The 21,868-nt window shown below is 36.3% G+C and overlaps 1 protein-coding gene across 1 annotated transcript in view; it reads left to right on the top strand.

Moving 5' to 3' along the window:
* Positions 1–21,200, top strand: part of SKB1 (SHK1 binding protein 1) — a 41,234-nt gene extending 20,034 nt beyond the window's left edge. Inside the window, exons 5-23 of the mRNA XM_089992180.1 lie at positions 418–492; positions 8,895–8,989; positions 10,064–10,139; positions 10,243–10,329; positions 10,890–10,974; positions 12,580–12,671; positions 12,767–12,802; positions 12,945–13,013; positions 13,532–13,597; positions 13,723–13,776; positions 13,859–13,933; positions 14,457–14,549; positions 15,278–15,381; positions 15,511–15,559; positions 15,880–15,966; positions 16,250–16,355; positions 20,352–20,439; positions 20,562–20,655; positions 20,762–21,200. Of these exons, the coding sequence (XP_089848306.1) occupies positions 418–492; positions 8,895–8,989; positions 10,064–10,139; positions 10,243–10,329; positions 10,890–10,974; positions 12,580–12,671; positions 12,767–12,802; positions 12,945–13,013; positions 13,532–13,597; positions 13,723–13,776; positions 13,859–13,933; positions 14,457–14,549; positions 15,278–15,381; positions 15,511–15,559; positions 15,880–15,966; positions 16,250–16,355; positions 20,352–20,439; positions 20,562–20,655; positions 20,762–20,845 (1,515 nt within the window). The 3' untranslated portion in view covers positions 20,846–21,200. The remainder of the gene's footprint in view (positions 1–417; positions 493–8,894; positions 8,990–10,063; positions 10,140–10,242; positions 10,330–10,889; positions 10,975–12,579; positions 12,672–12,766; positions 12,803–12,944; positions 13,014–13,531; positions 13,598–13,722; positions 13,777–13,858; positions 13,934–14,456; positions 14,550–15,277; positions 15,382–15,510; positions 15,560–15,879; positions 15,967–16,249; positions 16,356–20,351; positions 20,440–20,561; positions 20,656–20,761) is intronic.
* Positions 21,201–21,868: the final 668 nt, after the last annotated feature.

Genomic DNA, 21,868 nt, shown 5'->3' with positions numbered 1-21,868 from the left:
CACCCGCGTCGACGCGATGCTGGTGCGGCACCCGGTGCGGTCAACTCGACCCTGGGTGCGTTGACCGCACCCAGGGTTATTTGTGTCCAATTTTTATATTAAAAAAATTTGATTACAAGACCCGCACCAGGGGGGGAGCCCAGCAAGGGTAAAAACTCTGAATCAGGCTCCACAACTCATCAGCTCGACCCCTCCCCTGCACAAAGAGGGCGCAGGGAGGGGGCTTGACCCCTCCCCTACACAATATATATATATATATATATATATATATATATATATATATATATATATATATATATGCGCTGCACCCTCGTACCCAAGTTTTTTGAAAGTGCTGCACCCACACCCATGTGACATAGATTCACTACAGTTTGTCTATGATACTTTTTCTGATGATTGCTTGTTTTTGCAAATAAGTTGTGGCTAAGGGTGCCTTTGGAAAAGGTTGACCTTGATGATGCAAATACCATGGCAGACAGCTTTGAGCATCTGGTTAGCAACTGTTGCCATCTCTTCTTAACATTTCTTTTCTTTTCTTTTTTTCTTTATTACCCAGTACTCAATTGCTCTTTTGCTCTTCCATTCCTGATTGTGTAGCACATATGCCCGTTTATCTGCTTGTAATAACTCTCCAATCTGGATTTTTCTCTAGGCCATGATGATTCTTGTTATTCTGGTATTGCCGTTATATTGGGTTGATACAATGAGATAATTGTACCCGTTTAGTTTAAGTATTTTAAGTAGAAAGTAGTCAGTGCCAGATTTTTCAGGTTGTATTGAGAGGAACCGGATGCATTCACTTTAGCTTTAGATAGGCATAAATAGAGAAATAGCAAATGTAGAGTTGATCCCATGTAGATGATCATATTAAAGGTGCAGAACAAGTAGGGCTTTGGTGATACTAATTAGTGCACATGATATCCTGGTCTATTGCATAAAAAACATCAAATATGAACTGTGGTGCTATCTCTGTCTTTGATGTCCTAAAAAAAGATCAATTCAACATTCAATTTATGCATATGGTTCTAATGCAAGGTTGCCAGACTAGGAAGCGAGAAGCGAGAAGCGAGAAGCGAGAAGCGAGAAGCGAGAAGCGAGAAGCGAGAAGCGAGAAGCGAGAAGCGAGAAGCGAGAAGCGAGAAGCGAGAAGCGAGAAGCGAGAAGCGAGAAGCGAGAAGCGAGAAGCGAGAAGCGAGAAGCGAGAAGCGAGAAGCGAGAAGCGAGAAGCGAGAAGCGAGAAGCGAGAAGCGAGAAGCGAGAAGCGAGAAGCGAGAAGCGAGAAGCGAGAAGCGAGAAGCGAGAAGCGAGAAGCGAGAAGCGAGAAGCGAGAAGCGAGAAGCGAGAAGCGAGAAGCGAGAAGCGAGAAGCGAGAAGCGAGAAGCGAGAAGCGAGAAGCGAGAAGCGAGAAGCGAGAAGCGAGAAGCGAGAAGCGAGAAGCGAGAAGCGAGAAGCGAGAAGCGAGAAGCGAGAAGCGAGAAGCGAGAAGCGAGAAGCGAGAAGCGAGAAGCGAGAAGCGAGAAGCGAGAAGCGAGAAGCGAGAAGCGAGAAGCGAGAAGCGAGAAGCGAGAAGCGAGAAGCGAGAAGCGAGAAGCGAGAAGCGAGAAGCGAGAAGCGAGAAGCGAGAAGCGAGAAGCGAGAAGCGAGAAGCGAGAAGCGAGAAGCGAGAAGCGAGAAGCGAGAAGCGAGAAGCGAGAAGCGAGAAGCGAGAAGCGAGAAGCGAGAAGCGAGAAGCGAGAAGCGAGAAGCGAGAAGCGAGAAGCGAGAAGCGAGAAGCGAGAAGCGAGAAGCGAGAAGCGAGAAGCGAGAAGCGAGAAGCGAGAAGCGAGAAGCGAGAAGCGAGAAGCGAGAAGCGAGAAGCGAGAAGCGAGAAGCGAGAAGCGAGAAGCGAGAAGCGAGAAGCGAGAAGCGAGAAGCGAGAAGCGAGAAGCGAGAAGCGAGAAGCGAGAAGCGAGAAGCGAGAAGCGAGAAGCGAGAAGCGAGGTATTTTAAAATTTATTGGAAGCGAGAAGCAAGGTATCAATTTGAAAGCGAAATAGGAATAACAAATGAAGTAATACAGGAACAATGGAACAAGGAGCAAACTAAAACAAAAAAAATGACTTCTTATATTTCACGACTTTGTAGTTTAAGAATTAAATTTTTGTTAAAACCTAACAGCGATGGTTACCAATTTAGAGAAAACATATGGCAAGGGAGTGGGTGCGTGAGAGGAAGCACATGGAAAACACAAAAAGAAATTTGAGAAAAATATATAGGAAGCATGTAGGGAAGCATAGACGACGTCTGGGAAGCATAGGAGAAGCATGGTAGAGTCGAGACTCCCATGAAGTTTTGGAAGTGGGGAGTATCACGCTTCTGGGAAGTGCGCTTCCCACCTACCTAAGAAACTTCCGGTATTTCTGTTCTAATGTGCCACCATGTACTCCCATATACGTTGGTTCTCTTTGAAGCTTGGTACTTGTGGTTCTCTTTGACTGAAGACTGACGTGGTTGCTTTTAAGTCTATTAACATTTCGTTGTTTCTACTCTCCAACTTGAGTTCAATTTGTAAGGAAACGGCTTTGAATATATTAAATTAAATAATGAACCCATACACATGCACATGAAGTGCGGATATACCCACTAAAGGGGAAAACACAAGCACATAATGTGCTAACACATAAACCCACAAAAGGGGCAAAAATGCCTATAAGGCATAAGTTAATATTATTGAAGAGAAGACGGGTGTAACACCCATTACAATGGAGCAAAAGCTCCTCCAAGGAGTAACACATACAAGGAGGAAAGCCCCTATTTATAAGCCTTTGAGGAGCCACATTGGGGGCTTTCAAAGGAGTCGTTGGGAGCCCCCAACGGTCACATCTCCCCAACGACTCTTTGGGGAGCCCTCCATTGTGGCGCAAACCACAAAAAATAATTTTAGAAAAAATAAAATGAAAAATAAAAATAAAAGGGAAAATACAATCATATTCCAAAATGGAATATGCGTAAAATGACTAAACTACCCCTATGGCTAATATAGAAAAATATATATTTTATATATATAAATAGAAAGATACATATACATATATACCACATATGTATATGTATCATCTTTTATATATATAAAATATATCTAATTACAATAATTGCTGAGTACATTTTAACACCCTCCTCAAACTTTGCGTGGGGAAACAAAAAGATTGAAAAAAGTCGCAAGACTCCAAGAGGCTTCAGTGAGGATGCCATTGAAATTTGCAAATGCCTTCCTCCAATTGTCTTCTAATGGTGAACACATTTCCCGATCTATCCAGGGTACTTATTTTTATCCCATCTCCAAGATCCTGTGGAATAACAACAAAGAACAAGTAAAAAATATCTTTGCACTTTACTCAAATGGAGCATTCCTAACAAGATTAATCAAAAGCATATCAGATGACTCACCCACAAAACAATGGTGCAAAAATATAACTTATGCATAGAAATTTGAAGCACATGATAGGATAATTACTTTAGCATTAAAAGAAAATTTAAAAAACCAAAATTTCAAAATCATATATTATGTCAAAGAGGAAACGAATTACAAGAATGCATAATGCTTTCATAAGCTCTTAAAAATGGACAAAACACACCCCCTTAATGAGAATAAAGCAATGGTCCGCCATGAGACCCTATAAGAGGCTTATAATGAAGTGCCGAACAAGAGAAACGAAGTCTTCAAGAGCAAACAAGAGAGCATGCACATACCCAAATAGCCACTAATAAGCAAGAGATCAACAAAAACACAAAAGTGGCAAGACACCCATTAATTCATACCTCTTTATATGCTTCTTTGAAGCCTTCTTCATAATGCTTTCATAAGCTCTTAAAAATGGACAAAACACACCCCCTTAATGGGAATAAAGCAATGGTCCGCCATGAGACCCTATAAGAGGCTTATAATGAAGTGCCGAACAAGAGAAACAAAGTCTTCAAGAGCAAACAAGAGAGCATGCACATACCCAAATAGCCACTAATAAGCAAGGGAACAACAAAAAACACAAAAGTGGCAAGACACCCATTAATTCATACCTCTTTATATGCTTCTTTGAAGCCTTCTTGAGTGAAATATATATTTTTCCTCTATTCATTTTACAATGCTTACTCTACACATTTCTTTATTTTAGTAGGGAACCTTACACATTTAGGAACATCTCACTCAAATGATTGCAATTATAAAAATTTATTTTGCATATTAAATACAAAAGGTGGCCAAAACCATAAGCACTTAGTATGTAGATTAAATGCTAAAAATATGCATATTAATGATATGATTCTCTTGTATCTTTAAAGAGCAAAATATGAATGAAATTTTACAAATTTCAACAATAGTTCATCTATTACAAGTAATTACCTGATTAGTCCTCCAAAACCCACAAATCAAGTGTAACTAGAACTAGAACGTAACCATATTGCCATTAAAGGCCAAAAGACACACACAAAGGTGTGTAAAAATACCTCTTGTCTACATGTAATAATACTTGAAATGAGTGTATCAGCGACAAGAACAAGAAAATACACGCCAACATGGACCAAGAGCATCTCTTGTCTACGTAAAAAGACACTCAAAATTAAGTATGTTCAGCTACTAGAACAAAAGTATCAAGCCAACCATGGGCTAAAACACAATACATCTCTTGTCTACATAAAATGACACTTGAAATGATTGAAAGAAGCTAACTATGGGCATACATTTCAGCGAATAGAACAAAGACACAAATGTCAACATGGACTAAAATCACACACCATGGTGTGAATCAACGTGCCTTGTCTACATATAATAACACTCAAGACAAGTGTGTTCAGCTACTAGACCAAGAGAACAAAGCCAACCAAGGGCTAACAACACACAAAGGTTTAATAATATGTCTTGTCTACATATGATGACACTTAGATAAGAGGTATAAGAGGAGAAGACTTTTGAGGCAATAAAACTTGTAATATAAATAAAACCTTGGACAACATTTTGAAAATAAATACATGCACATACGCACAACAAGAACACTTGAAACACTTGTGCACAAAAAGCACAAAAACACGAACTCACAAATATGCAAATGCACTCATAAGATTCATAAACAACAAAAGGTTGAGCAATAGTCTCAAAACCCTTGAATTAAATATACCTTAAAACATTTAAGGTTCCAAACACCATATATCCATCACATTTATATATAAATAGGAGCATCCATAAGATTAATGGCCAAAAGAAAATGAGTGGCACACTCATAATTAGAAATCATATAACAAATCATTATAGAGTCCCAAGGTGCCCATAACTCACCTCAACAACCATTTATAATATGGCAAGTGGACAATCTAAAATGACATAACACAAGGTGCCCATAACTCACCTCAACAATCATCTCTAATATAGCAATAAGGCCATAAAAAAAGGATTGACGCATCATATAACTTGTGATGGATAGAAAATAAATGCCATAAAAAGGTAATAAACTTTTTAAGGAAATCATTTTCCAAATATGTGATTTTACAAAGAGGGCTGATTCAAAGGTCCAACATAACTAATCACAACAATATGCCTTATAACAATAATTTTGCATAAACACGAAATTATGTTCAATCATGATCATTATAAAAAAGACTTAATAAACACAACATGAAATATATAAGCAATGTTATGTGTGAGAACGGATTTGGAATAATCCAAGAATCAAATCAAGCCTTATAAATTGCAATTATATGCATACCAAGATGTAGAATAGCAATAATCTTAAATGTGCAAATTTAGGACAACATGTAACAAGATATTGCGGAAGCACTTATAACGATAAAAGAAACAATCTCACAAGTCCATTAAGGGACAAAAAACAAGCCCTAAAGAAGGCAATATAAACATCTCTTTATTGAAAATAGAGTACTATGTGAAAATGTCTACGAAGAGACAATACGCATACAAGCACAAATACTTTATAAAAGATGTGCACAAAGGCACTCTCACAATACTTGAACAAAATATGCAAAAAACGTAAAGGTAGCAAACATGCACTAAGGCATGTATGTAATATATAGAAAAGGGCAAATGCTTGAGTCTCTCATGCTTTCATAAAGATGGTAATATTTAAGAAGTCTCATAAAAACCAATATTGTTATTTAAATAGAAGCTTATAGCAATCATGAAATCTTCTCAAAGAGTATATACTCATAAGAAGATTCACAAGGATCAAAAGGCCTCTCAAAGAAAGATAAAAAAAAAACAAATCCCCAAATGAGGGTACATACGAAAGGAAGAGAGAAAACTTTATTAAAGTGGAGAAAATCCCAAAAGGAATAATATGATTGCGTTATGACATAAATCTATAAACAAAAAATTCATAATATTATATGACTTAATAGATTATAACCAACTCCTAATGTACTAAGTATGCAACATTAATGAAGACCATAAATTTTATAATAAAACATATTCTTGAAACTGAATTGAAGAATGTAAAGCCTCATATAGGACATTTTAGATGGTAAACACATACCTTTAATATGAAATAATTATGATGAGAGTATGTGAGCAATGCTACATATCTCACAAGCATTTTACTTCTAACATAACTTTCTTAAAAGACTTATTTTTCAAGAAGAGACATACGAACGAGAATAATATACGAAAGAAAAATAAAAAGTTCAATGGAATGTTAAGAATCCAAACTCATAAAGACAAGGAGAACACATATGCAAAAACATATCTAATTCTTCATAATGCACAATACTTAAAGAAATATAATGCATACCAAATAATTTTAAGAAGCAAAAGAGAGAAATACATATGCAAAAACATATGTTATTCTTCATAATGCACAATACTTAAAGAAATATAATGCATACCAAATAATTTTAAGAAGCAAAAGAGAGAAACGAGAACTTCACCATTTTTCTTTAAAATATCTTGAATAGCACGCTTCCCAATGCAACAAAGAGCAACTCGATCTCAACCTTGCTCTGATACCATGTAAAGAAACAACTTTGAATACATTTAGGTTCAATAATGAACCAATACACATGCACATGAAGTGCGGATATACCCACTAAAGGGGAAAACACAAGCACATAATGTGCTAACACATAAACCCACAAAAGGGGCAAAAATGCCTATAAGACATAAGTTATTATTATTGAAGAGAAGACGGGTGTAACACGCATTACAATGGAGCAAAAGCTCCTCCAAGGAGTAACAAATACAAGGGGGAAAGCCCCTATTTATAAGCCTTTGAGGAGCCACATTGGGGGCTCCCAAAGGAGTCGTTGGGAGCCCTCAACGGTCACATTTGTGACCGTTGGGGGCTCCCCAACGACTCTTTGGGGGCCCCTCCAATGTGGCACAAACCACAAAAAATAATTTTAGAAAAAATAAAATGAAAAATAAAAGGGAAAATACAATCATATTCCAAAATGGAATATGCGTAAAATGATTAAACTACCCCTACGACTAATATAGAAAAATATATATTTTATATATATAAATAGGAAGATACATATACATATATACCATATATCTATGTCACACGGACTCGGCTCCAAGGTCGCCGCACCCGCGACGACACGCACCAACACGGGTGCGGCTCGGACTCGGTCAACCCGACCCTGGGTGTGGTCAACGCACCCAGGGTCATTTTGGTCCATTTTTTGGAATTTTTTTTTTTGAATTTTTTTTTTTAAATTTTCTGGGCTACAGCTGTAAGGAAAAAACCCATCACAACTAAAAAACCTGTACACTTTCAAGTTTTAAGTACAGAATGGGCACAACTCAAGTTTTTGTGGTTTTTTCCTGTACGAAGAAAGTGAATTATTACAGTGTATGAAGAAAGTGCCCAAAAGCGAATTATTCCTGTATGAAGAAAGTGTACAGAATGCCTTCACAACTCATCACCTGTCCCCTAATGGGCACAACTTTGACCGAGTCTTATATATATATATATTTATTTTTATATTTTTTTAATATATATATAGCCGAGTCCCCGTGTCCAAAATTTTTTAAATTGCGCCGCACCCGTGTCGCACCCGCACCCGCACCCGCACCCGCACCCATGTGACATAGCCATATATGTATATGTATCATCTTTTATATATATAAAATATATCTAATTACAATAATTGATGAGTACATTTTAACACAATTTTCATGTTCTTGGAGGCTTGCATGAAGAAATATGATAGACCTGGCCATTCTGTCAGGTGTGGAGACTTCCTTCATCCTTGCCATTTTACCAGATCTTACTAAAGTGTGGTTTTGAGCCTGTATTCCTAATATCTTCAGTGGATGCTGAAAAAGATTGCTCCTATCTATTCTTTTTTTTAGTTTTCTGAGATGTTACTCGTTCTAGTAATTTTAAATATTCATAAACAGTCGACACTGTTAGCTGGCCCAACTAGTTCAAATACATTGCCCCTTTTTAATTTCGGGGAATTTTGCTTGAGCTCATTCTAATATCTTCAGTGGATGCTGAAAAAAATTGTTCCTATCCTATCTATTCTTTTTTTTAGTTTTCTGAGATGTTATTTGTTCTAGTAATTTTAAATATTGATAAACATTTGTTAGCTGGTCCAACTAGTTCAAATACATTGCCCCTTTTTAATTTTGGGGAATTTGGGTTGAGCTTATTCTAATTTCAGTTGAAAGAGTGAAAATTGTGCTGCTAGTTTCCTGTTGTAGTCAAGGTGATATCCCTAATTCTTTGACAAAAAACTTCTTTTTTGACTGTCTTTTATTTACAGCTTTGTCATAGTATGCCTTTATATGATCTGCATGAAATGCTTTGCCTATTTGGCATAAAAATTTGTTATTAACAAGTTACTTCCAATATTAAAATATCTTTTAGTGAATGCTTGGATGTGTCTTTACTTTTTGTTGTATTTGCTTACAGGGCAAAGAACATGTGATTGATAGCTGGGAATGGTGGAATTCATTTCGTCTCCTATGTGAGCATCATAGCCAGTTATCTGTTGCTCTTGATATATTGTAAGTGACAAAAGAAAGGACCTTCACTGGAAAAGTGGTGATTTTGATGTTTTTGCTGCTTCAAAAATGTGTATTCTCTTATAAAATATTTTGCTTTGCAAAAGTTATACTAAATCTATGGTACTCATGCAACAGGTATCATTACCCTTTAGTTTATCTTTTCATGTCTGTGTTACCTGTTAACAGTCATGAAACACACATCTGCTCTGTGGCTCAACTTTCTTTCTCGTGGCCTATGTTTTTCATGTTTATGTTAACTGTGAACACTTACGAACATCTCAGTCCATGTTCAAAGCTGCCAAAATGAGTCAATTTGTTATAATGCTATGCTGTAAATTTTGGTTTTCATCTTAATTCAGAGGTTTAGAGTTTTCGTCACATTTTTGCATTCCAGTAAGTTTTTTTTTTGCCTTTCATGTGTGTCTGTTTTGTTAAATGCAAGACTTTGCGTTGCCAAGACAAGTGGAATCCCTTGGCAACTACTAATTTTAAAGGTGAAGTTTGTCTGTATTCATCCATTTGTGGGTGGTAAATGCCTTGCGTCCTTTTCGTGATGGTATCCTTTTTGTTTTAATAAGACAGCTGGAATGTTTGCTTCAGTTTGAACCCAAGTCCTTTCAATTATAATTGTGTCTCTTGTGGCCCAGCTAACACTTTTTTTGTTATTTTTGATTGTTAATGTGATTCTTATTGCTTGCTAATGCGTGCACTTGTTCTGCAATTAGAAATTGTAATATGGATTTGTGGAGTTGATGATTGTTAGATAATAGTGTCGTGATTTTAGCATATCATTAAAATGTTGTGGTGCCAATACTCAAAGTTAAAAGGAGAAGTGCATCTTTTGGAGGATGATTTCAGGACCTTTGGCTATGCCTAGGCATCATGGTAGCATAGGCTTTGCCCATTCGGCTATTCCTTTTTCACAATTGAGCACATGTTTAAGTTCCCTTCTTTTATTTGTTCCTGATGCCTGTCTGCTAGTTTAATGATTTAAACTTTTATCTAAGGACAAAAATTTTGTAAGAGTAACTGAGTTGTGTTTAAATTGCTATCTCACAACTTGGTTATTGACAGCCGCACATTGCCATCAATTCATTCTCTTGGTCGTTGGTTTGGGGAGCCTGTTAGAGCAGCTATTTTGCATACCAATGTAAATATTTCCTAAGGTTTGCATGTTGTAGTTTGGGGGCTACTCTTGGTGAATCTGTGATATTAAATGTGCTGGAGCTCTGATGTAATTTTTGTTTTGCCAGTCATTTCTCACTAATGCAAGAGGATACCCTTGTCTATCAAGGAATCATCAAAGATTGATGGCCTGTTTCTTTGACCATTCTGTGCAGGTGAGCTGAAGTAGCTCTTTCTCTTTGAGGTTTAGCTTGTTTTGCTGTTCTGTTCTGGGGTTCATTTTCCTCAGATGTTTCTTGTCTTGTTTCTTAGCGATCTATTTCTATGGAAACGATGGCAGTCTGCAACTCTGCATCTTAATATCATCTGGGCCTATTATGGCTTCTTGGAATTGATGGAGATAAATGATATTTCTGTGATCTTATTTGTTTGAGTAATACGGCCATATCATGCGAAAAGTGCGAAAAGTTTACTCGTTTTCCACATCTGAGTAGTAACACCATCTAAAGTGATGATATGGAATTTATAACTTTATATGCCCAATCACAGGGGAGTTACACGTACTTTGTGGACCTGTTTGAGTTAAAAAAAGAAGAAAAAAGAGGTCTTCACCATTGATCTCACTTTGTCTGCTAAACTCATCCAATCATAGTTAAATAGTTTTGCACTGATTTATCATGCGAGCTACTTCCATCAATCATATCCAGAAATGATAAATGAGCATTTATTGCATCACTTAGGTTTTGTGATTGACCCTTTCTGCCCCTTTTGACAGATTGTCGTATCTGGAGCAGTGCATAATATTTCAGTTGAAAGCTCTGGATGCTTGTTAACTAATGGAAGTGAAAATCATGTTCAAGGTATGCATTTGAGAATCCTTGTTTGCTTTCGTCTGCAGTTACACTTGTTTGGGTTTGATCTGCGTTCAGTATGACTTGGTTTTGAATTGTCCCTCCCATACTTGCATAAAAACTCTATTTTTCCCTACGTATTCTGTTTCAGGGGTACCAATGTCTGATACTGGTTCCAAACTAGCTTAAAAAACAAAGAAACCTATTTTAAAAAGGTCAAGAAACTCGTTTCTAAATGAATATGAGACTCGTCCCTGAGCATATAAGAAACTGGTTCCTTGTACAAGTGAAACCACTACCAAACCTGGTTTCATTTGTGGTAATGGCATTGATCCCTCTCAAATAGGGTAAAACATGGGATAGTAGGACCTCCACAGCCCCTTTTGGACCGTCCTTTTATATGTAGATCTATCTTGCTTCCATTGAAACCATCAGCATGCTTCTATCACTTCCATTGGAGGCTGTCATGGAAGTTTTTTTTATTCTAAGTCTGTTTTTTTGTACTTTTTATATTAATCCCATGGTTGAGATTTGAGAGATATGCAAAATATCATGCTCATAGTTGGATATACTTTTCACAAATTCTTGCAAGTGGCAGCCTTTTTACATCATATTGACCATATTAGCTTGAGATTATTTTATGTTTTTTCTTTATTTGGTTATTATTTTAAAACATTTCACTTTTACATTTAACTTAAGACATTGGCCCATTGCTATAGCTGTCCATAGGGAAATTATGTGATATTTGATTTTTATAGTTAGTACCTTTGCTTTTGTTCGTAGCATTTCTTTTATCTCAACATATATAATGCCATTATTCTCACAAGGTAAATGATGAGATCTAATTTTCAAATATTTGTATCAATTTCATTAGAAACTCATATTATCATCAAGGAAACTGCATACCAAAACCTCGTAACAATGTCTATTAGAAACTCATACCAAATTTTTTTTAGACACGTTTCAGCAAAAACATGCCTGAAACTTTTGAGGGGCTTGCGTACCCGTCTCTGGCAACTACAGTCCCTCCAGACATGATTGCCACATTCTGTGAACCATCATCATATTGTTATGAGATTTTCATAAAAAACCTTGAAGACATGAAAATATTTCAGTGACTTCAATACATGACAATGTTATCTCAATATTATCATGATATTTTCTTTATTTATTTTTCTTGTTTTTTTGATGAGGTGTCATTTTCTACTTCTACTTTATTGTAAACAGCATAAAAGACTTACTTTTTTTTGTAAATTTCTATTTTCGATACTCGAGTCTCTCAAGAAAAACTAGTAGTTTACATGCTAATTCAAAAAATTCTCTGTGAGAAACTGCCAATACTCCTTTTCTGGGCTTCTGTAGTTGTGCCCAGCTTGCTGATTGTAGACTAAATGCCGCCAAGTGTATCCATGGTTTTGCCATACTTCTTTACCTTGAACTTTGTGGCTTTGTTGAAAAATTTAAGAAATATTAAAATCTATGCATGTTTAAGTAATGTAGCTATTTCTGTTTCTTTACCATCCATCATTCAAGGCTAAATGGAGTTAGTTGTAATGGTTGGTTTATGTGAATTCTGTTAATGCATGCCTGAATTGGTTTGTGCTTCTGTCTTAGGCTCAAGCAAACATCCCATGCGACCATACTTTGATTATGTTGCATTCCTTTATCGAAGGCTGGATCCACTTCCTGAACAGGAGCAATTTGAGGTGTGATGATAATGGAAAATTTGGTTTTTCCTCACACTTTAATAGCCTCTGTCAAATGCATAAAAAGTCAACTGATTTTAATATTCTTATGCCAGATTGGTTATAGGGATTTCTTGCAGTCACCTTTGCAGGTAACTCGGATTTTGTTATATAGTCATTTATTTTCTATTTCCAGTTTTGAGTACCTCCTTTAGAGTTACTTTTAATACTTACTTGGTCTAATTGTTTTTTGTTTTCCGCTTAGCGTGCTTTGTTTTCTATCTTCTTATACAGCCGTTGATGGATAATCTTGAGGCTCAAACATACGAAACTTTTGAGAAAGACACAGTGAAATACAGTCAGGTGAGCTTTATGTTTTAATGGATTTTTGTGTCATTCTTGTTTAAGTTCTTATCACATGTATAAACTTGCTTTTATTCTGTAAAGCTTTTACTTGTTGGCCTTTTGGATGCTATATGTGTTTATGGCAACTTGTAGATATGATAAGTTTATGAGCACAGCTTATTTTGAAAATTCCTTTCTGTTTACTTGTATTATAAATTGTGAATATGATAATTTGGAGGCTGCAGGTGTGTGATAGTATTTTGTAAATCCGAGAATGTTATGAGAGAATTATTTTCAAAATCCTTTCTGATTACTTTGTGGCATTCTAATATGTGAAGTTATCTTCTAAATGCTGCATAGTTTTCTTCTCGAATTTTTGTTTCTTTTCCTTTTTGTTTCCTTTTTTTTGCTGCTTACTATTTTAATGCTTCTGATCTTGTTTTTGAGCTCATCATGCTTTTCAATAGAATTTTCCTTGAAATTTCAACTTTTGTTTAACATCTACTTTTTGTTGCTCATCATTTTTCCCTGGATAGTATCAAAGAGCAGTACATAAAGCGCTGCTTGAAAGAGTTTCAGATGAGAAAGCATCGACAACAACTGTAAGACACTTTCTCGTTGATGTTTGCCAACTATTGGCTAATTATTGTTTGCACTATTCCATTTTTTGAAATGCTTTATCATGAGATTAGTACCGATTGACGTTGTCCCTGTTTTTTTGTGATAGGTCTTAATGGTTGTAGGTGCAGGACGAGGTCCTCTTGTTAGGGCATCACTACAGGTTTTGTTCACTCTTCTGATAGTGTAGATGCCTTTGACATCCAAGTTGCCTACTTGTTCAGAACTTTGTAAACTTAGTGCAGGCAGCTGAAGAAGCAGGACGAAAATTAAGAGTTTATGCTGTGGAGAAAAATCCCAATGCAGTTGTGACACTCCATGTAAGTTCTGATAAATATGTTGATGTTCATGTTTAAGTAGTGGCATTGAGGTCAAAACAGTTGTTAATTAATCTGATTCCAGATCTCGACTTGTTATGGATACGGGAATTTTCTCTTTGGAAGGTGTATCTTTCCCCTGCGTCAATCTCTTTTTTCGTTAATGATACCAGTATTCAGTTATTTCTAATGGCCATCGGTTGATTGTACATCAGATTCCAGTTAGAACATTCTGAAAATACTTTTCTTCTCTCGATTCTTTTTTTTTATGAGGGGAAGGTTGGGGATTATGGGAATCAAGCTCTCTTATACTTGCGTTTCATCAGTTTTTAAGGTTAAAAGAGGGGAAGGAGGCCTGGTTTCCAATAACCATTAGAAAAATTTCTACTCATTTTTGCAAATAGATTCTTCTTTATGTCTGAAAGGGTCATGCTTCCCGCATGCTATATGTCTATTTATTTTCTTATCTCTATTTCCTTGTCATCATTGATTTCCTTTAACCGTTGGAAAAATTCTTCTGGAACAGAGTTTGATTAAACTTGAGGGTTGGGAGGCAGTTGTCACTGTAGTTGGATGCGATATGAGGTCTTGGAATGCTCCAGAGAAGGCTGATATCCTGGTAAGCAGTTGTTCCTCATAAGATTTGTTTGTTCCATGAGAAGTTGGCTCACTCTTAGGTTGTATTTATGCTTTCCCCAGAAGCAGAGTTGCGAGCCCACACCCACCCACACGGAGGAAGTATTACAACTGAAATGGTAGGGTGGGAGATGGGACAGAAATGATTTTGGTGGCCATTTTTCATTGCATAAAGCAGCTTCCATGTTTGCATTGTGTGGTGGGGCCCACCGAAATGCGTCACATTTGGTGTGTTTCTGCTGAAACCTGATGGGTTTTCAGTCTTGTAAACACACCCTTAAATCATAATCATTCAAACTTTTTTTGCAAAATTCTATTATAGTGCTGAATTTTGTGATAAGTTCTTGAATTGATTTCAGAAAAGCTGTTGAAAATGTCGTATCTAAGTTTTCTGGTTCAAGTGGAAAGCAGCCCCTGCTTTTTGCATTGTGGTGAGGCTTGCAGAAACTGTTTGTGTGGCATTTATAGTTTTAAGAGGGCAGTTTTCAATGCGTATAGCCTGCAAAGTTTCTTCCAATAGGAAGTTTGTAAATTCTACTTGAATTGCTTACAGAAGAATTATTGAAAATGTCATATTTAAGTGGTCTTCTGCTTGTAATTTTCAGTATAGCTTTGTCAGATCAAGTGCATTTATATTTTAATCAGACACTTCAACGTGTTTCATCTATTACTTTTTTTTTCAAGGTTTTCCTCTTAACTAAATTTTTTTAGGTGAGTGAGTTGCTGGGTTCTTTTGGTGACAATGAACTATCCCCAGAGTGCCTTGATGGAGCGCAGAGGTTCCTGAAAGATGATGGCATTTCAATTCCTTCGTCGTAATGTCTTTTTAACCTAGTCTTTCTAATGCTACTGTTTCTTGATTTTGGTGTTTTTGATTCACTCCTGGACTTCCCATTTGTGTTCAACAAATTTATGGATTGTGTGCTGGTTGATTTTGGTTGCAGGTATACAAGTTTTCTTCAGCCTATCACAGCATCAAAGCTATATAATGATGTATGGTCACTTTTAGTTCTTTGATGTCCCATCAGTAATGTGAGAAATACCATGATGTTTAAAGTATAGTGCCATGCTTTCTTGTTTTTAAGTCACCAAGATTTACATGAAATATCCGATATTTATACATTTCTTTCAAAATTTTGTTGCTGTTTTTCTTTTTGTTTATTGTCTTTTATATAATACAGTCATTTGTCAAGTATTTACTGAGAATAGTTTTGAACTTATCACGAAGAATACCTGAGACTGTGAATGTTTTCAGAGATTTTCTATGCTTCCCATATGTTTGAGTTATCATAGACTTTTTCTTTACCATGCAGGTTAAATCATACAAAGACTTGTTACACTTTGAGACAGCTTATGTTGTGAAACTGCACAGTGTGGCTGGGCTTGCTCCTTCACAACCGGTAAGATCTTCTTCCATGTCTGAAGATCATTTGCAGTTTGCATTTGATAATCTGTATGTGCCTAGTTCTTACCATAATTTTTGGCTTTGGATGGTTGCCAACTTGGATATTCTTCTGTGTGTACTTGAAGTCCCTTCAACTATATCTGGGATGTGTCATTGACACATGGCATGCTTCGGAGTAGTACTTCGATTTTTATTTTCTTTTAGTTTGTGCATCACCATTGTGAATCATTTTGAGATGTTTGTTTAACTATTTGATACATTGTTGTGGCTATTTTTAGGTTTTCACATTTCATCATCCACATTCCGCATCTAAGAATGACAATCAAAAGTACAAGAAATTGCGATTTGATATACCAACGGATACAGGTTCTGCGTTGGTTCATGGTATGATTTGATAATCCTTTTTTGCATATGCTGCTATTTTCTCCATGCATGATATGGTTAATTTGTTGTGTAAGAATGGTTTCTTGATAAGCTGATATTTTCTTATTATATAAGTGATAAGAATGTAGAATTAGTTCCTTTCTGTCTGCGTACTAATGATGCGTTTGCTGCAATTTTTTCTTCTGGTACTGCTAATTATAAAATCTGTGGGAAGAACCAGATTGGGCTAGGGAGCATTCCTTCTTCAAATGTCTTATATTCATTATACCCTGCAAATCAGTTTGTCAAAGTGCACAAAGTGACTGACAGTAGGTCATAAATGCAAGAAGTGCATGTAAAAGATATAATTAATGGACATGCCACCCTGTAGATGATTGTTTCTCAAAAACCAGTACCATTGCATACAATCCTCAAGCTGACATGGCACCTAAGGGCCTTTTTGTTTCATCCAATTCTGCAGGAAAGTGGCCATTTTCATGTTTAAATGGGCCATTTTCCGATGGTGGCTGAAACAAACACCTCTCCTGTTTTATTGGCTTGGGACCATATTTTCGTATGAAAAGCAGATTTCCACTTGAAAGTCCTTTTGTAGGCCATGCGGTTTCTTGCAGGGCCCACCTGGGTTGCTTCTTTTCATGTAGGGTGTCCTTTCATAAGAAAGGCACTTCCCTTCCCACCCATTGAATAAAACTTGCCCTAAGTGGCGAGCTTCTATAGTGATGCTGCCATTGGTTTATTGTGGCATGCTGAGCGTTTGTTGCTATTTTCTTGTTGGATCTGCTTTTGGTACAAGGTGAACATGCATTTCTTTTCGTGAAATAGATGACCATGTTTGTGCTTTTTGTTTCTCACATTGTGTCTTGGTTGTGTCTTGGTTATGTCCCCATCCTCCAGGTCTAGAGACACCCTGATTATATGATAATGATGAAGGAGAATTGCAACCATATGGGATCATGATCAACATGTGGGAATTGAAAACAAGCATCTCATAAACTTGTATGGTATTATCAAAGTGATAAAATGTTGTTGGTCTTCAAGTCAGAATTGAACCAGGAAGATTGAAGAGTAAATAATTAGATAAACTGTTGTGGAGAAAATATAACTAACCTTTGACAAAATTTTGGTTTTTTAAATTAATTTTAAAGGCTATTAATGAAGTATAGCTTGATCGTCAACAATGTATCATTCTCAATACCTCCGGAGTATCATGCTAATGACCTTGGAACACTAGAAACTTCTGTTTTAGACCAGCTTGGATGAATAATCAAAAGTTTGCGAAAGGCCACACTTTTTATTTTCTTCCCTTTTTTCATCTTTATGGCCCAAGGCTATTCAAATGTTTCTGTCATTGGTCGGATTTGATTCACTTTGTGTTCTGTTACTCATTTGTAAGTAGGTTTCCACTGGTCTCATCTATATATATAATACTGTTTGTGCAAGGCAAAAATAAATCAGAATTGCACCTTGTGTGTTCCAACAAAATATCAGATTTAAAACAATTAACCAGCAGCTAATTAATAGTTGCAGCCAATAAAATTGATTTGGTTAATCAAATTTAGTTAAATTTTAGTATTAGCAAGTTGTTGATGAATTACTGATATATATGGCCGATATGTTATATTGACTTGTGACCATGTTTTGAACACAATTCTAGGTTGCTCGGCCATCATATCACCCCAATATTTTCATTCATCCTTTAATATTTCAAATCAATTAAACCAATATTGTGGTCTTTGTTAGCATATCTTGCATCATCATCATCGTCATCAAGCCTTATCCCAACTGCATGGGCTTTGCAGCTTTAGGAGTCCTATAATTTCATTCCTTTGTATTTAGTGATACAACTTTGGTCACTTTATAATCCTTCATATATCGCCTCTTACTGCCTCCTTTGAAGTCTTCTAGTCTTCTTCTTTTCTTAATTCCTTCCATTTGTATCGTTTCAATCTTTCACGGGAGCTGTAGTAAGTCTCCTAGCCGTAAAGATAGAAAGCGTGTTATAGCTCAGGGGCTTTGTATTTGTTGTCTTGTTTTGCCCTCCACTATAGTGTGTGTGTGCGTGTGTTTCCTTCATATTGCAGCCAATCATAGGCTATCAATATGTCTAAAGACTCTAAACCATCCTAAATAACATTTTCTGTCTTATCCATTGTTGGTTGGAGACCTGGGCACATTATGATATATTCATTTCTAAGCTTATACTTTTTCATAACCCAACCATCCATCTTAGCATATGCATCTCTGCAACATGCATTCTGGCTTCTTGTCGCTTCTCGGTTGCTCTGTAGAAAATATCGCCAGATTTATAAAATTCTCGTGATAATATTGTGAGAAATTGCCTGAAAGTTTAAAATGGAAATTTCTCGCGAGATTTTCAAACTGTGACAAATATCACGATATTTACAGTTTTATCAGATATTTATCATGACCCCCCCCCCCCTGAGATTTTTATTTTTAATTGTGTTCTATTTATATTTTATTATAATAATTAATTTTTTTATTTTTTAAATTATTTCCTATTGCCAAAATTTTGCTGAAAAATGTGAGATTTATGAAAAATTTCAAAATCTCCTGAGTGTTTGAGTCCCGAGATTTTACCATTTTTAACTTTTGTCACTATGCTCAGTTTAACATTCATCCCCATAAAATATGGTTGGTCTTATAACAGCCTTATAGAGATGTCCTTTCAATCTTAGAAGTACTTGTTTATCACGTAACACGCCACTTGCCTATCTCCACTTTACCCAACCAGCGCCTCTACTAGTAATATCTTCTTCAAATCCACTATCCTGTTGTACCATAGATCCTTGATATTGAAATTTATGGCATCGTTGATGTGATAATCTTATACTGCCATAATATTGCTCTAGTTAGCCTTTGTACAAGAGGCCAGTTTTCTCTTATATGCTTCTCCATGGTTCTAGTTTCCTTTGTAAATCTTGGCTATCAAGTATTATATTATATATGAACATACACCAAAGGATATTTTCCTGAATAGATGTTATTTCATCTTTATCTAAAGCAAAAAAAAGTAGGGGCTATGTCACATGGGTGCGGGTGAGACACGGGTGCGGCGCAATTTTAAAAATTTTGGACACGGGGACTCGGCCATATATATATATATATTTTAATATATATATATATAATAATATATCCTGTGTGCATATATGTGGATATTGTCCTCTAAAGTTTGGCACGAGCATGAGTGTTTTTATAAACTTTGCAAATTGTACTTTTGCCCTTGCAGAAAGGGGGGTTCGGGGGCTCCCCCCTGGTGGGGGGCCGTAAGGGGGTAGCGCCTTTTTTCTGGGGCTTATGTTTGAAACTCATGCTATATATATATATTTTAAAAAAATATATAAAAAGAATTGGTATGAGTTAAAAATGGTATGAGTTGATATGGTTTCTAAAAGAATTGGTATGAGTTTCTCAAAAGTTTATATGAAGTATATATTTCTATAAAGATACCTATTAAATTAAAGTAGTTATATATAATAAAGTAAATCAATCATTATTATATAATAAATTTTCACAAATTATAATATTTAAGACTTAACAAATATAGTGGCTTTATAAAATGAAATTATTCTTCGTAAGCAAGGATGCTAATAGAAACAAACTTGATACTCATTTCTATTGTAATAAAAACAAGTTTCTATGTAAGATGGTATGCGTTTCTCAAATAATTGAGAGGAGTTTCTTAAACATTTGATACTTCTGTTTTGAAATCACTGAGACCAGATTCTCTTCATGAGAGTGCTAATCATCTGGATCGTGGGTTTTGAAATATTTCTTTTCCTCTTTCAGCTGATAAGGTATTTGCCTGAATCACTTCTCCTGTTTGATTGTCTTGTCTTAACCAAACTTTGTCATATACTGTAAATTTTGGTGCATTCACATTGAATACTTGAACGGCTAAAAAAATATATAATACTGAACATATCTGGTCTGCTGATGAAGCTTTGCCCGTTTTCTAACTGGATTATTTATTCATAGGATTTGCTGGCTACTTTGATGCTACACTTTATAAGGATGTTCACCTCGGCATTGAACCCACAATGGCAACACCAAACATGTTTAGCTGGTAAATTTTCCGAGTTCTTGAAGATGTGCCTCTGTTTCTTGTAAAGCGGAAGCTGTTAGAAGATGCCAATTTCTATTTTCTTTCTCTTGGTTGACCACTAAGTGAAATATTTATCCTATCAGGTTTGCAATTTTCTTCCCGCTGCGAATGCCTGTATATGTGCCATCAGGCTCTCCACTGGAAGTTCATTTCTGGCGGTGCTGCAGCGCTACTAAGGTACATGCAAGCATTTCTCTATTTTTGCTTCGTAATTTAATTTGGTTGTTGAACCCGTATCAAGATTAACCTGTCTTTGATTTTGGTTGACCCACGTGGCTTGTAGGTCTGGTATGAATGGTGTGTTTCAGCACCGTCACCATCACCTATACACAACAGCAATGGTCGGTCATATTCGGTTGGCTTGTAAATCATACATGAGTACAGCGTTTGTTGGGGGCGAGCCATGAAAGAGATGGAGGAAACACTAGCTGGTGAAGAAGCTTCTTTATACTTTCACGTGTCCTGTCGTGAGGCCCATGCGAACTGTACATTTCAGTGTAAATTATTCCTCGCTGTTGATGCTTGTGCTTGGTGCCAGTATTTATCACTCCAAAAGTTCATCCCAAACCTCTTTCCACTGATGCAAATCTATACTGTAAAGCCTTTGGGTTCAGCGGGAATGAATTCCGCCCATGAGATAGTGGTTGTAATTCATGATGGGATGTTGCATGACTGGTTTCATAATTGGATTTGGATATGGAATGATAACATCCTTTACCAAACTCATGCTAGATTTCCCTATTCAGATGAGTCCTAGGGCTAGTAAACGAGCTCAAGCCAAGGTTGAGGTGGTTCAAGTTTGGCTTGCTATTGTGTTGTGCCAAGCCGAAGCTCGAGCTCATAATAGGCCTGCGCTAAAGAACCCAAGCTTGATCTGGCTTGTTTACTGAAGAAGTATATTGTTCCATTGTTGAAAGTAATAGGATCTGACTGTAAACCTACTGAAAAAGTACATTGTTTCATTGTTGGCTCATTTATAAAAAAAGTTTGTTTTAAAGATGGAACTTGTGAGGAAGCAATAAAAATGTCTATAAACTGATTTCTTGCAAGCCTAGTGCTTTCAACCCCAATTACGTTGTTTTGAAGTTGAAAGGAACTCACAAAGTTATTTTGTGCTACGTTTGGGATATAAAATTAAATAATGACCCTATTGTATGGATAAAAATGACACATTTTTTGAAATGCCTTATTTGTTATTCTCATGTTCGAAATCGTAAATATCCAACATTGGTAAGATCTTTTAATTGCGAATGATGGAATTCTTGGGAGATATATCGCTCTCCCTTTGTCTAGTGTAAGCTCACTTAAATGTGCATTTGCATGTTTTCTTGTGTGGACTTTGGGATCTCTTCTAAATTTATTTGCCAACATCTGGTTAAATTGAAAATCG

The sequence above is a fragment of the Nuphar pumila genome, chromosome 16, assembly GCF_984573655.1.
Source record: "Nuphar pumila chromosome 16, dmNupPumi1.hap1.1, whole genome shotgun sequence".
NCBI classification, from domain to species: domain Eukaryota; kingdom Viridiplantae; phylum Streptophyta; class Magnoliopsida; order Nymphaeales; family Nymphaeaceae; genus Nuphar; species Nuphar pumila.
The sequence above is the reverse complement of the archived record's forward strand: the minus strand, read 5'-3'. Positions and strand labels throughout refer to the sequence as shown.